Raw genomic sequence first — 16659 nt, 5'->3', positions numbered from 1 at the left:
GCGGGTTTACCATTCTAACTGTGTGATTTACAGGAGGACAGAACACTGAACGCTCAGAAGAAGCCAGCCTTAAAGAAGCTGACCCTCCTCCCCACTGTAGTTATGCACCTGAAAAAGTGAGTCCATCCATGGCTCTCGATACTACCACAAGCCTAGTCTATTCGTTGACTTTACAAAACATTAGGAACTTTCCATGACAGAATGACCAGGTGAAAGCTGTGGTCTCTTATTGATGTCACTTGTTAAATCCACTGCAATCAGTGTAGATGAAGGGGAGGAGACCGGTTAAAGAAGGATTTTTAAGTCTTGAGACAATTGAGACATGGATTGTGTATGTGTGCCATTGAGGGTGAATTGGCAAGACCAAATATTTAAGTGCCTTGGAACGGAGTATCGTAGTAGGTTCCAGCCTCCTAAGGCTGTTCTGAAGGAGGCCTTTAGTGTCTATTTTATTTTTGAGTGTTAACTATAAACTTGATGTCCTCTGTAGCCTTGTCTACAAGGCTTGCTGCCACCAAATGCGCCTTGGTTTGGGTGTTGTACAGCCCAACTTTGAATTCTGCATGACAAGCCAGGGGTTATGCGTTTGCTTGTTGTTGAACTGCAAATTACACCTGCTCTGAGCACTTCGTCAGTGGATGCACTGCCCCCCTCCCCCCAGCTCCCCGTCTCCCTCTCATGCTGAGTCTGACTCGCTAGTAGGCCTACGGTGGGGGTGCCGGTGGTGATGCTGAACTGGTGGGATTAGCAGCGCTGCTAGCTAAGAGGCATTGCCATCAGGAACAGTTTGCCTCTCACTCCTCTCCTCCGCACTGACAGATCTCTGGCTCGTTCTGGGTTTAATTCACCATCTTTCTCTGGATTTTCGGTCCTGGAAAATGTCATCAACCTTGATTGCCTTTTCTTATCAATTTTTATTTATTTGGCTTTCCCACATTTCAAATTCAGTAGGGAGACGACTGGCCTAGACGACGTGACGTGATTTACGTAGGGACCTCTTCACCAGCTGATCACCACTACCAAGACCTGTGTCAGGATCAGTTACTTCCAACACTGGCCCTCCCCATAAACTCTATGTACAAATAATAGCGCAGGTCTGGAATCAATGTGGCAGGATAGGATGCTTACACAGAAGGATCACCCCGCATTTACTTGATGGTTTTTCTGGGGGGCAGGGGAAGTGATTTTAACCCTGATCGCTTTTATTAGAATGTCTACAGTGCAAACAGTGAAACAATTAATAAATCATGCCGCGAGAGGTACCGGATCGGGGAAATACGTGTCGGAACAAACAAAGTCCAATCTGAGCGGTGCCGAATCCTGTTCCGGCAGGATCCAGCTCAAATTAAGCACTAGCTATATGTTTTGATTTGTAATACATTGTAAGGCTGCTTTGTTTTTTTGCGTAGGCTGTACACACTTCATTAGTCTCTCACTCACAATTTGACAATCGCTTGATAATGCCTCGAATTTCACGGTGGCATCCCCTTTGTGGCCGTAATGCACCCTAAAAAAATCCATGCCTTTTGCGGCCAGTGGCCGTTGTGCCCTTGGCCTGGAGTGCTGCGTTGGGCCCTTCTCACTGAGCGCTATGCGCTCCTAAGCACCTCTTACTCAGATGGCTCTCCATCGAGTGATCGGGTCTTTCTCACAGGCTACAAGTGAGGAGACACATCGGGGACGCAACTACGCGCATCCTTATGCAATTCCGAGATGCATAAGGTGAGTAGGCCTAAAAGAACAGCAAAAGCACTAGCCTATGTCAATCTACTAACCCCCATAATACAGAAGTTGACCTATTCTGTGCGATAAATAAATATTCCAAACATAGTCTGGGACAGTTGTGGGATACAATAGATCCCAAATGAATACAACCCCACTAGCATCAAAAAATATTTTTTGTGCAATGTGGCTGACGCAACAAATCAGAACATTTAGCTTAAAATATTGATAAACTGAGGCTATTTCTTCACATTAAAGCAGAGCAATGTGCACATGGCAGTAGGCTATAAGCGTGAATGTTCCATTACCCGAAAACACCATTATCAAAGGTGACCGCAAATGTGATTATACATGTAATGCTTTTATTATAACGGTGCATTTTTATGGTAAATTCTAACCCAAACTTGAAACTCACATGCTGCTTAAGTGTGCCAGTTAAGCTCTAAACACCTTGTAAAGCAGATTAATGTGCTTAATTTTAAGAAGTTATTTGGTCTCTTTAGATACAAACCAAAACATATAGGCCTATGGGCTAGGCTACATGAGGTGTGCGACTATGATTCGAAAGGCATTGTTTCTTATGCTGGGCATCATTCACAAGTGATAGTTTAATAGGCTAATATTGTCACCTATTGTTGATTTAATCTTGTCTTTTCACACATACATAATTTTGTATATGCAATTTATTTTGATTTAGAATGGATACTTATCGTGCACCTGTCTCAAAACGGGCAGCAGGATAAAATCCATGTAATCTATGCACTTAAATAGCAAATGGAGGATGCTTTTCCGGTGGTTAATTTTCATGCCAGCCAGGTAGGCTTTACTCCTGTTGTGAAGATAAACAATGTGCTTAGTATTAGGAAAGTTGAGAGAAATATAGTAGGCCTAGGCTATAGAAGGCTTAGGGGATCCTCTTTTTAGTGGAGGCCATCAATCTGTTTTCTCACGTAACTGCATAGCCTATTGAATTGTTGCGCAAAATGAGCTCATGGGCTCTCATGAAGTGTTTGATTAGATTTTCGAACACATTTGCATTGATGTCAGTGATTAGAGGGACAATGGAGTGCTGAGTACCAGGCAGTTAGCATGTTTGGTAGACTGCTAATGACCATCAGCAGCATCAGAGCTTGGAGAAGCCTAATTACCGTGACAAAATGGTCACATGGAATTTGACTCAATTTGTCTCAAGGTTTAAAAATGATTCTTTAACTTGTCTCCTCCCCTTTGTCTACACTGATTTGGAGTGGATTTAACAAGTGACATCAATAAGGGATCATAGCTTTCACCTGGTCAGTCTATGTAATGGAAAGAGCAAGTGTTCCTAATGTTTTGTACACTGTGTGTGAGAAATACCACACGGAATCATGTAGTAACCAAAAAAGTGTTAAACAAATCAAAATATATTTGAGAAGTTTCTTCAAATGCAGTCGCAAAAATCATCAAGCGCTATGATGAACTGTCTCTCGTGAGGACCGCCACAGGAAAGGAAGATCCAGAAGTTACCTCTGCTGCAGAGGATAAGTTTATTAGAGTTACCAACCTCAGATATTGCAGCCCAAGTAAATGCTTCACAGACTTCAAGTAACAGACATTTCAACAGCAACTGTTCAGAGACTGCGTGAATCAGGCCTTCACGGTCGAATTGCTGCAAAGAAACCACTACTAAAGGACACCAATAAGAAGAAGAAACTTGCTCGGGCCAAGAAACACGAGCAACGGACAGTAGATCGGTGGAAATCTGTCATTTGGTCTAGAGTCCAAATTTGAGATTTTTGGTTCCAACCGCCGTGTCTTTGTGAGACGCAGTGTATGTGAACGGATGATCTCCGCATGTGTAGTTTACACCGTGAGACATGGAGGTGTGGGGGTGCTTTGCTGGTGACACTGTCTGTGATTTTATTTAGAATTCAAGGCACACTTAACCAGCATGGCTACCACAGCATTCTGCAGCGATATGCCATCCCATCTGGTTTGTGCTTAGTCCCACAATCATTTATAGGACAATGACCCAAACACACACCTCCAGGCTGTGTAAGGGCTATTTGACCAAGGAGAGTGATGGAGTGCTGCATCAGATGACCTGGCCCCCCAAATCAAAAGTAACAGTCAGGATCTGGTGTGGAGACCAGATGCATTAACTTCTTACGGCTGAGATCTCATTAACGGGATCGATTTGACAACAGCCAGTGAAAGTGCAGCGCGCAAAATTCAAACAACAGTAATCTATATTTTACACCATTTTAAAGATAAACTTGTTGTTAATCCCACCACAGTGTCCGATTTCAAAAAGGCTTTACGACGAAAGCATACCATGCAATTATGCTAGGTCAGCGCCTAGTCACAGAAAATCACAGCCATTTTTCCAGCCAAAGAGAGGAGTCACAAAAAGCAGAAATAGAGATAAAATTCATCACTAACCTTTGATCTTCATCAGATGGCACTCATAGGACTTCATGTTACACTACATGTATGTTTTGTTCGATAAAGTTCATATTTATATCTAATCTCAGTTTACTTTGGCGCATTATGTTCAGAAATGCATTGTCTCAAACATCCAGTGAAAGTGCAAAGAGCCACATCAAATTACAGAAATACTCATCATAAATGTTGATGAAAATACAAGTGTTATGCATGGAATTAAAGATATACTTCTCCTTAATGCAATCGCTGTGTCAGATTTCAAAAAAGCTTTACGGTAAAAGCACACCACGCAATAATCTGAGTATAGCGCTCAGGCACCAAAACAAGCCATACAGATACCCGCCATGTTGTGGAGTCAACAGAAGTCAGAAATAGCATTATAAATATTCACCTACCTTTGATCTTCATCAGAATGCACTCCCAGGAATCCCAGTTCCACAATAAATGTTTGTTTTGTTTGATAAAGTCCATAATTTGTCCAAATACCTCCTTTTTGTTCGCGTGTTTAGTTCACAAATCCAAATTCACGAGCCGCAGGCACTTAGTCCAGATGGAAAGTCAAAAAGTTTCCATTACAGGTCGTAGAAACATGTCAATCTTTTGGATTTTTTTATCATAAATCTTCAATAATGTTTCAACCGGAAATTCCTTTGTCTTTAGAAAGGAACAGAGCTCTCTCTCATGGATGCGCGCCTGACTTAGCTCATTGCATTCTGCCAGACCTCTTAGTCAAACAGCTCTTATTCTCTCCCCCTTCACAGTAGAAGCCTGAAACAAGGTTCTAAAAACTGTTGACATCTAGTGGAAGCATTAGGAAGTGCAATCGGACCAAATTTACACTATCTTGGATAGGTAAAGACTTGAAAACCTACAAACCTTAGATTTCCCACTACCTGGTTGGATTTTTTTCTCAGGTTTTTGCCTGCCATATGAGTTATGTTATACTCACAGCCATCATTCAAACAGTTTTAGAAACTTCAGTGTGTTCTATCCAAATCTACTAATAATATGCATATCTTAGCTTCTGGGCCTGAGTAGCAGGCAGTTTACTCTGGGCACGCTTTTCATCCGAACTTGAAAATAGCGCCCCCAGCCATAAGTTAAGTACTGCAGTGTTCTCCTCCTCATGGACTGCACCAGAGTTGCCAGTTCTTGCTGTGAGATGTTACCTCACTCTTCCACCAAGACACCTGCAAGTTCCCGGACATTTCTCGGGGGAATGGCCCTAGCTCTCACCCTTCGATCCAACATGTCCCAGACGTGCTCAATGGGATTGAGTTCCGGGCTCTTCGCTGGCCGTGGCAGAACACTGACATTCCAGTGTCGCAGGAAATCACGCACAGAACGAGCAGTATGGCTGGTGGCATGGTAATGCTGGAGGGTCATGTCAGGATGAGCCTGCAGGAAAGGTACCACATGAGGGAGGTGGATGTTTTCCCTGTAATGCACAGCGTTGAGATTGTCTGCAATGACAACAAGCTCAGTCAGATGATGCTGTGACACACCGCCCCAGACCATGACGGACCCTCCACCTCCAAATCAATCCCGCTCCAGAGTACATACCTCAATGAAATGCTCATTCCTTCAACGAGAAACGCGAATCCGACCATCACCCCTGGTGAGACAAAACTGCGACTCGTCAGTGAAGAGCACTTTTTGCCAGTCCTGTCTGGTCCAGCGATGGTGGGTTTGTCCCCATAGGCAATGTTGTTGCTGGTGATGTCTGGTGAGGACCTGCCTTACAACATACCTGCATGCCCTCAGTCCAGCCTCTCTCAGTCTTTTGCGGACAGTCTGTGCACTGATGGAGGGATTGTGCGTTCCTGGTGTAACTCGGGCAGTTGTTGCCATCCTGTACTGATCATGTGCAGGTGTTGTTACACGTGGTCTGCCACTGCTAGGACGATCAGCTGTCCGTCCTGTCCCCCTGTAGCGCTGTCTTAGGTGTCTCACAGTACGGACATTGCAATTTATTGCCCTGGCCACATCTGCAGTCCGCATGCCTCCTTGCACAGATGAGCAGGGACCCTGGGCATCTTTCTTTTGGTGTTTTTCGAGTCAGTAGAAAGGCCTCTTTAGTGTCCTAAGTTTTCATAACTGTGACCTTAATTGCCTACCGTCTTGAAACTGTTAGTGTCTTAATGACCGTTCCACAGGTGCATGTTCATTAATTGTTTATGGTTCATTGAACAAGCATGGGCAACATTGTTTAAACACTTTACAATGAAGATCTGTGAAGTTATTTGGATTTCTGCCAATTATCTTCTTTTTTTTTTTTTTTTACCTTAAATGAGTAGGTGTGTCCTAAATTTTGAGTGGTACTGTACCTAAGTACATGCATACAGTGTGTGTATGTATATGTGTGTATATACATGCATAGATAGATACATACATACATACGAAATAGTATGTGGACACACCAAATTAGTAGATTTGGCTATACCTACTGCTGACAGGTGTATTAAGTCGAGGAGACAGCCATGCAATCTCCATAGACAAACAATGGTAGTAGAATGGCCCGTACTGAAGAGCTCAGTGACTTTCAATATGGCACTATCATAGGATGCCACCTTTCCAACGAGTCAGATCGTCAAATTTCTGCCCTGCTCGAGCTGCCCGGTCAATTGTAAGTGCTGTTATTGTGTAGTGGAAACATCTAGGAGCAACAATGGCTCAGCCGCGAAGTGGTAGGTCACAAAAGCTTACTGAACTTGAACCTACTGGAGCAGTGGAAATGCGTTGTCTGGAGTGATGAATCATGCTTCACCATCTGGCAGTCCGACGGACGAATCTGGGTTTGGCGGATGCCAGGAGAATGCTACCTGCCTGAATGCGTAGTGCCAACTGTAAAGTTTGGTGTAGGAGGAATAATGGTCTGGGGCTGTTTTTCATAGTTCGGGCTAGGCCCCTAACGCTACAGCATACATTGATATTCTAGACGACTCTGTGCTTCCAACCTTTTGGCAACAGTTTGGGGAAGGTCCTTTCCTGTTTCAGCATGGAATGGATTTGTGCCCCATGCACACATCCAGGTCCCTACAGAAATTGTTTGTCGAGATTGGTGTCTAAGAACTTGACTGGCCTGCACACAGAGCCCTGACCTCAACCCCATCAAACACCTTTGGGATGAATTGAAACGCAGACTGCGAGCCAGGCCTAATCGCCCAACCTCACTAATGCTCTTGTGGTTGAATGGGTGCAAGTCCCCGCAAAAGAGGGAGACTGTTATGACGCTGTTCCTCCCTTTGCTGCTATATGTAATGACCATGATTTTGGAATGAAATGTTCGAAGAGCATGTGTCCACATACTTTTGGTCGTATAGTGTGTGTATGTGTATTTATATATACAGTACTTTTGGAAAGTATTCAGACCCTTTGACTTTTTCCACATTTTGTTACGTTAGTCTTATTCTAAAATTGATTAATTTGTTTTTACCCTCATCAATAATGACAAAGTAAAAACAGTTTTTTATACATTTTTGCAACTTTATTGAAAATAGAAAACTGAAATTTGACTTACAGTACATAAGTATTCAGACCCTTTACTCAGAACTTTGTTGAAACACCTTTAGCAGCAATTACAGCCTCGAGTAATCTTGGGACACCTGTATTTGGGGTGTTTTTTCCATTTTCTGCAGATCCTCTCAAGCTCTGTCAGGTTGGATGGGGAGTGTCGCTGCACAGCTATTTTCAGGTCTCTCCAGAGATCTTTGATTGGGTTCATGTCCAGGCTTTGACAAGGCCACTCAAGGGCATTGAGACTTGTCCCAAAGCCGCTCCTGCGTCGTCTTTGCTGTGTGCTTAGGGTCGTTGTCCTGTTGGAAGGTGAACCTTCGCCCCAGTCTGAGGTCCTGAGCGCTCTGGAGCAGGTTTTCATCAAGGATCTCTCTGTACATCTTCCCCATGATCCTGGCTAGTCTCTCAGTCCCTGCTGCTGAAAAACATCCCCACAGCATAATGCCACCATACTTCGCAGTAGGGATGGTGCCAGGTTTGCTCCAGATGTGACGCTTTGCATTCAAGCCAAAGAGTTCAATCTTGGTTTCATCAGACCAGAGAATCTTGTTTCTCGCTGTCATATGCCTTTTTATTGAGGAGTGGCTTCCGTCTGGCCGCTCTACCATAAAGGCCTGATTTTGGTGGGGTGCTGCAGAGATGGTTATCCTTCCGGAAGGTTCTCCCATCCCCACAGAGGAACTCTGGAGCTCTCTGTGACCATCAGGTTCTTGGTCACCTCCCTGACAAAGGCCCTTCTCCCCCGATTGCTGTTTAATGGTTCCAAACTTCTTCCATTTTAAGAATGATGGAGGCCACTGTGTTTTTGCGGGCCCTTTTGCAGATCTGTGCCTCGACACAATCCTGTCTCGGGGCTCAAAGGACAATTCCTTCGAGTCGCATATCAAAGGGTCTGAATACTTATGTAAATTAGGTATTTTTTTATTTTTATACATTTGCAAAGATTTGTAAAAACCTGTTTTTGCTCTGTCATTATGGGGTATTGTGTGTAAATTGAGGAAAAGTCATTTTATTCCATTTTAGAATAAGTTTGTAACGTAAACAAAATGTGGAAAAAGTCAGTGGGTCTGAATACTTTCCAAATGCTGTGGTGTGTGTGCACAGACTGAATGATTAGAGTTTTTAAATTAATATGTAGTACAATTGAGTTCACGTGTAGCACGTAGGTGATTGGCGTTTTGTCTGCGTATATGGTCTGACGTGTGTGTGTGTTCAGGCAAGACCTCAAGGAGACGTTCATCGACAGTGGAGTGATGTCGGCCATCAAGGAGTGGATCGGCCCCCTGCCAGACAAGAGTCTCCCGGCCCTCAAAATCAGAGCGGATCTCCTCAAGATCCTACAGGAAGTAAGTGCTAGGGATTCCATTTCCGCCAACTCCCCCCTGAAACGTCACCATGGCTTTTAATCTTTGTAAAGACCTGTGTTTTCATATAGTTTTCGGTTCTCCCCCCCCCCCAGCTCCCCAGTGTGAGTCAGGAGACTCTTAAACACAGCGGGATTGGCCGAGCCGTCATGTTCCTCTACAAACACCCCAAGGAGTCGCGCCCCAACAAGGACCTCGCCCTCAAACTCATCAGTAAGTGCCTAGATATCTACGCTCAAAAACCTAAAATATGCATTCAATAATGTGCATTTTGCTGACATTAATAGCTGACCAAATATTGTCTGACTCTGAAAAGGAAGTACATTATTAAAGTGATTATAACATTTTTTAAAATCTCATTTTCACTCACCTGTTTCATAGCTTTGGTTTTTAGTAAGATCCAGTGGCTTCTAACGAGCACACAATAAGACACGGTCCCTCTGTAGAGGTAAATAGTGTTTGGGTGTTGGTAGAGTATTCGTATTGATACGTGCCATGTCTGTACAGACGAGTGGTCCCGCCCCATCTTTGGCCTGACATCCAACTACAAGGGCATGACGCGCGAGGAGAGACAACAGAGAGACCTTGACCAGCAAATGCCACCTAAAAGACTCCTCAGGTAAATGTGTGCACACACCGGGGTTTCCGTCGGGAAAATGTGGCTCTGGATAAGGTGACCGGCAAGTTATTTGAAACAATATATACACTATCGTTCAAACGTTTGGGGTCACTTAGAAATGTAATGGTTTTTGAAAGAAAATCACATCTTTTGTCCATTTAAAATAACATAAAATGTATCAAAAATACAGTGTAGACATTGTTAATGTTGTAAATGACTATTGTAGCTGGAAACGGCAGATTATAATTTTTTTAATATTTAAAAAAAAAATTGAATATCTACATAGGTGTACAGAGGCCCATTATCAGCAACCATCACTCCTGTGTTCCAATGGCACGTTGTGTTAGCTAATCCAAGTTTATCATTTTAAAAGGCTAATTGATCATTAGAAAACCCTTTTGCAATTGTTAGCACAGCTGAAAACAGTTGTTCTGATTTAAAGAAGCACTAAAACTGTCATTCTTTAGACAAGTTGAGTATCTGGTGCATCAGCATTTGGGGGTTCGATTACAGGCTCAAAATGGTCAGAAACAAAGAACTTTCTTCTGAAAGTTGTGTCTATTCTTGTTCTGAGAAAAGAAGGCAATTTCTTGCATGGATTAGCCAAGAAACTGAAGATCTCGTACAAAGCTGTGAACTTCTCCCTTCACAGAACAGCGCAAACTGGCTCTAACCAGAATAGAAAGAGGAGTGGGAGGCCCCGGTGCACAACTGAGCAAGAGGACAAGTACATTAGTGTGTCTAGTTTGAGAAACAGACGCCTCACAAGTCCTCAAATGGCAGCTTCATTAAATAGTACCTGCAAAACACCAGTCTCAACAGTGAAGATGAGACTCCGGGATGCTGGCCTTCTAGGCAGAGTTCCTCTGTCTAGTGTCTGTGTTATTTTGCCCATCTTAATCTTTTATTTTTATTGGCCAGTCTGAGATATGGCTTTTTCTTTGCAACTCTGCCTAGAAGGCCAGCATCCCGGAGTTGCCGCTTCACTGTTGACGTTAAGACTGGTGTTTTGCGGGTACTATTTAATGAAGCTGCCAGTTGAGACTTGAGGGGTCTGTTTCTCAAACTAGACACTAATGTACTTGTCCTCTTGCTCAGTTGTGCACCGGGGCATCCCACTCTTTCTATTCTGGTTAGAGTCAGTTTGCGCTGTTCTGTGAAGGGAGTAGTACACAGCGTTGCACAAGATCTTCAGTTTCTTGGCAATTTCTCGCCTTCATTTCTCAGAACAAGAATAGACTGATGAGTTTCAGAAGAAAGTCTTTGTTTCTGGTCATTTGGAGCCTGTAATTGAACCCACAAATGCTGATGCTCCAGATACTCAACTCGTCTAAAGAAGGCCAGTTTTATTGCTTCTTTAATTAGGACAACAGTTTTCAGCTGTGCTAACATAATTGCGAAAGGGTTTTCTAATGATCAATTAGCCTTTAAAATGATAAACTTGGATTAGCTAACACAACGTGCCATTGGAACACAGGAGTGATGGTTGCTGATAATGGGCCTATGTACGCCTATGTAGATATTCCATAAAAAATCTGCCGTTTCCAGCTACAATAGTCATTTACAATGTCTACACTGTATTTCTGATCAATTTGATGTTATTTGAATGGACATAAAATTGTATTTTCTTTCAAAAACAAGGACAATTCTAAGTGACCCCAAACTTTTGAACGGTAGTGTATATAATTTTACCGACCATTTGAGACATTTACCGGACCCATATGCATTGGTTCCATAACCTATTAGGGCATCCACCCACGGTGCTCTGAAGGATGGAAATCTCATTTAGATTATGGCAACTCATGTAATGAAGTGGCCAATAAAACGTAATTTTCTAACGTTTTATCAAAATTCGCGGGAAAACACCTTTCTAAACAGCGCACCTGATAATGGTTTCATATGTGAAAGAGATTAAAATCTCTGTAAGAAAATTAGAAAGAGGGGGAATCTAAAGATGTAACTGCCTTAATTTTGCTAGACCCCAGGAAGAGTAAAAGGGATCCATACTAAATACAAACCACTAGGATGGGCTGCTAATATGACTAGGATTGTGCCTTTGGCTTCTGGACAACAAAAGACAGCTGATATGAAAACCAATAGAACAGGAGAGAAATGGCGTAGCAGTGGGTCCAATGGGGAAGTAAATGGCGATTAATTTGCCAGAATGATATAATTACTCCTGTCTATACATAAATAAAATACTTCACCAGAAAGCATGACTTAGCCACAAGAGGAACCAAGGCTCATTAGCATCTTACAATTTTTTGGCTTTGGATTGTTTCAAATCACAAGATAAAGGGCCTATTCCTATTTTGGGAAGAGTGCAATTTGGGCAGCGCGTGTGGCAATAGGCCTAGCTGATTATTGAGTTGTGGCTGTCAGTGAAAAGCATCTAAAATATGTGTGAAGATAATGTGTCTTGAGTATCATTTAAAATGTTGAGACAAGAAGGGGAGGGCGATTGTGTGAATTGTTTGCCCGTTTATTTTGATCAATTCCCCATTTGTGTAAGTCACCTCTCTTGGAGTGGAAAAGTTGTTTGCTGAGTTCACAACCTACACTTGTGAGAAACAAATTTTTGTTTATCGCAATCATTTACGAGATTTGACAATTTTTTGGAATTGTCTTGAGTTTGGAGTGCTCCATATGAGCATGTCTGGTTTCTCTGTCCTGATAATGTTGAGGGAGCATGCGCGCCTGAGCACGCATAGAAGTACCTGGCCTGCTGAGCGGAAATGTAGGAACGTTTATTTTTTTAAAATTTTGAATTTTATTTTTTACATCCATTGCGAATGTTAATATATTAACTATAGTTCCTCACAGTAAGCTATTTGGAAAAATCTTTACAACAATCTCCCCCTCGATAATCACCAATCCTCGGTGTGAAAAGGCAGTGGAAGTTTATAGGCCTACCGCTGCATTGGCCTATAGGCTGAGTTCCATGTGCTAATTTCTTCAGCCGCCAATGGATCACGGTGTATCAATGTTTCCTCATGGCAGAGGCTGGTGATCTCACATTAGTTGACTTTCCGATTTGTGTCATTTTTATTCCGATTGTGTAATAATAAAAAAAAAATCCTCCATGTTTCCATGCTTGGATTTTGCCTATAGGCTACTTTGAAGACATAGCTCATAATGTAATAAAATGTTCAGGTTTCAAACAAGTATGTTTTCAAAATGCATACTGCCTCCTGCTCACATTGTAAAGTGGTGGTTGAAGCGCTGATAGCCTGTTGCCTGCACTTTAATGGTGAATGGGATGCGTGCTTCAATTACCAGTTGAGAAATAAAAATGGTAGCTCATTTCAATCGTGCCCCAAAACTGTTTTTAACTGGATTTATAATTGTTGCACAATAAATGGGTATATAAAACCATGTTTTATTTACTCCAGCTGAGGAACTGCAGGTGAAATCCCGCTTGTGTGTGATAGTCATCATGCATATTAACTAATGAAAATACACACGGGCCAATTTAATTCCATAAAATTATGCAAATTAACCTATAGACCGATAAGCATGACAGTCAAATGTATTTCCATCAATTTAATAAAAAGCATTATTTTGCAATGGAATTTATTTTCTCCTGGTCTTTTTATCTGCTTCATTTTTTCTCCGTCTGGCTATTGCCGACTAACGGAAACCCTAACACACACACGCGTAGATGTACCACACACTCGTTATACAATATACTCCTGAAACACACATGCAGTTGTTTCACATTATCACTGTAGACATGATCTGTTCACTCCAACCAACCCCCTCCCACCTTTTCCAGCTCATTGTCCCGCTGTCCTATCAAATCCTCCCGCCTGTCCTCCATTCATCCGCTTCTCAGTCCTCTCTCCTCCTTTCACTGTGTCATTCTCATGTTTGTCAAATCCCCCTCTTTCCATGACATCTGTCTATACTTCCCGATGTGGTCCCCCTTCCTCCTTCCCTTTCTTTCCCCCCCCAGTCAGCCCCAAAAGGTGGATAGGTCCAAGGAACCGGATGTCTTCTCCCCGCAGCAACTCAGGTTCAGTGTGGTTGCATGGTTGCTCCGCCTCCCGAGTGACTTTGGCTGCAGTCTGATTTTCAACCTCTCCAGGTTGTTACGCTTGATGTCCCCCCACCCCCCCCCCCACACACACACAAAGACTATGATACAGTTGTTGGTATGAATGATAGAGGAAAGAGTCAGATTGAGCCTAGAGTTACTGAGGCTTTGTTGTGTCAGTGGCTTAATTTTGAGTTAGTTTTTTCCCCATTTTGTTTGGGATTCGAAAGGCTACTTTGTAAGCGTATTGTTTGTGTGGGAGATTCTCTTCATTTTAATCACGCTGGATCAGTGTTTGCTGTTGTAACTAACAATGTCTGTCAGAAGCTAAAATGCATCACTGGGCCAGGGTTTCGATCTTTGCATGAAGCAGAGTATAGCTATGGATCTCTCCCTCAGTTAGTAGTGAAGGTTGTCTGGCCATTTGCCCTCTCGCTGACCTTAACCCTACCCTTTGTGCTCTTCAAATTACATCTCTTTCCAGCTGAGGAATGAACAACTAGTTTTTTTTCTTCGTGTAGCCTGTACATCGTGTTTTGATAGTTCAATGCTGTATTGATACACGGTTATGTTAGGACCTAAAGAACCGAGTCAGTTCACGAGTGACATTAAGAGTCATTTTCCTATAGCTTATTTCATTAACTGTTATACAGAACTCAAGAGTAATGTAGTCTAGACAGAACAGAGAATTCCACCAAAGCAGGGCAAAATGTCCCGTCAGACCAATATTGTTGCTCTCCCCCTCTGGTGCATGGGTCTTTATTAGAGGTCGACCGATTAAATCGGGGCCGATTTTTTTTATTTATTTTTATTTTTAAAGAAAGGAAAAAAAGGGGTTTTATAACAATCTGCATTTTTGGACGCTGGTTATGGCCGATTACATTGCAATCCACGAGGAGACTGCGTGGCAGGCTGACCACCAGTTACGCGAGTGTAGCAAGGAGCCAAGTTGCTAGCTAGCATTAAACTTATCTTATAAAAAAATCTATCTTAACATAATCACTAGCTTGTCCTGCGTTGCATATAATCAATGCGGAGCCTGTTAAATTATCATCGAATCACAGCCTACTTCGCTAAACGGGTGATGATTTAACAAAAGCGCATTCGCGTAAAAAGCACAATTGATGCACCAATGTACCTAACCATAAACATCAATGCCTTTCTTAAAATCAATACACAAGTATATTTTTTAAACCTGCATATTTAGTTAAAATAAATTCATGTTATCAGGCCATATTAACTAGGGAAATTGTCACTTTGCTTGCACTGAACGCAGGAGGAGTCAGGGGATATGCAGCAGTTTGGGCCGCCTGGCTCGTTGCGAACTGTGTGAAGACCATTTCTTCCTAACAAAGACCGTAATTAATTTGCCTGAATTGTACATAATTATGACATAACATTGAAGGTTGTGCAATGTAACAGCAATATTTAGACTTATGGATGCCACCCGTTAGATAAAATTTGGAACGGTTCCATATTTCACTGAAAGAATAAACGTTTTGTTTTCAAAATGATCGTTTCCGGATTTGACCATATTAATGACCTAAGGCTCGTATTTCTGTGTGTTTATTATTATTAAGTCTATAATTTTGATAGAGCACTCTGACTGAGCGGTGGTTGGCAGCAGCAGGCATTCATTCAAACAGCACTTTCCTGTGGGGTTTGAGAAGTGAAATTATTCTTTAGTTAATTTTCTCAATCTAAAAGCACAACCTAGATTCGAGCCAGTGTTTAAGTAGTTAACGTGGTATTTCTCCAACCTCATGAAATTGACACGTTTACATTTTTCTCAAAAATAACTTTATATCGAAGAGGTGCGTTTGATTTGACACGATGCGCATGTGTAGTTTGGCGCGAGAAGCGATGACGTGTTTCTAAGCATGAGCTTTAGCTAGCCAACGTTGCCATGACATCGTCTATAAGTGTGATCTGTTTTTTTTATTGAAGAAGCAGTTTCTGCCTGTCTTTGCTACTACTCTCAAACTTGAACCTTTTGAAAACTGGAAAGTGGTAGTAATGGCATGTGTTAAGACTTAAAACCAGTGTGCAGAGTGCTACTGTAGCTGAACATTTACATTTGGTAAATTGTGTGTGGCCTAAGCAGTCAGTGGTCACTCAGGACCAGAGAGAGTTGACAGTCTCTCTCTCTCTCTCACTCTCTTTCTCTCTCTACAGCTCAGGGGGACAGACTCCTCATAGAGACCTGGAGAAAGTACTGACAGGAGAAGAGAAGTGAGTAGCTGTGACCTGGGTGTTCACATGTTGTGTGTGTCTAAAGTCTTTTGTATGTCTGTCTTGAGCCTGTGTTTGTTGCCCGACAGAGCTCTGCGCCCAGGTGACCCTGGGTTCTGTGCCCGAGCCAGGGTGCCCATGCCATCCAACAAGGACTACGTTGTGCGGCCCAAATGGAACGTGGAGAGCGAGTCCAGAGCAGTGAGTGTTTTGGCTGTCCGTCTGTCTGCCAGAGAGAAGGACCCATGATAGTTTATCCATTTTAACTGTCTCGATCAGACCAATAATTTTCTCATCAGACCTGAATTCCTGGATTCTGGTCATGACCTAGAACTTGTTATTTTAGCTAAGTTACCTTAGGTGTGACTGTGAACTGGGTCTGAATTGTAGCTTGTTAGCTGTTTTGTCACTACATGACATGGGCATCAGTAAGGGAAGGAGCTGAATGTGATTGGTTCCCGACTGTAGACAGGCTTTAAGAAAGGGGTAAGCCGATTGGAAAAGCACAAGCGTCGCATCGCCCAGCAGAGGTCACAGCGGCGCATCATGGCGGTGAAGATCAACGTGGACGGCAATGGCATGCCCCTGTAGTACCTACTGTCACCACACGGGGCAGTAAGTGCCACCTGCATGCCTCTTGCTGGTCCTGGGTAGGAGAGCAACCCTCCCACCAAGTCAAACGGCTCTGCACGCTGTTGCAAGCCACCTAATAATTTAATGAGCACGCTGGTTAAGACATTAGGCTA

The 16659-nt window shown here is 42.8% G+C and overlaps 1 protein-coding gene across 4 annotated transcripts in view; it reads left to right on the top strand.

Moving 5' to 3' along the window:
• LOC139549174 (protein IWS1 homolog) overlaps positions 1 to 16659 on the top strand; it is a 35771-nt gene that overhangs the window by 18057 nt on the left and 1055 nt on the right. For 3 of the 4 annotated variants that reach the window (XM_071359341.1, XM_071359343.1, XM_071359342.1), the window contains exons 10-16: positions 34 to 116; positions 8879 to 9008; positions 9122 to 9239; positions 9534 to 9645; positions 13601 to 13732; positions 15857 to 15913; positions 16003 to 16114. In XM_071359341.1, coding sequence (XP_071215442.1) covers positions 34 to 116; positions 8879 to 9008; positions 9122 to 9239; positions 9534 to 9645; positions 13601 to 13732; positions 15857 to 15913; positions 16003 to 16114 — 744 coding nt within the window. The remainder of the gene's footprint in view (positions 1 to 33; positions 117 to 8878; positions 9009 to 9121; positions 9240 to 9533; positions 9646 to 13600; positions 13733 to 15856; positions 15914 to 16002; positions 16115 to 16659) is intronic. The other variant, XM_071359344.1, reaches the window with a different exon arrangement.

The sequence above is a fragment of the Salvelinus alpinus genome, chromosome 22 (genome assembly GCF_045679555.1).
Source record: "Salvelinus alpinus chromosome 22, SLU_Salpinus.1, whole genome shotgun sequence".
NCBI lineage: Eukaryota > Metazoa > Chordata > Actinopteri > Salmoniformes > Salmonidae > Salvelinus > Salvelinus alpinus.
This window is presented reverse-complemented; position numbering and strand designations above follow the sequence as displayed.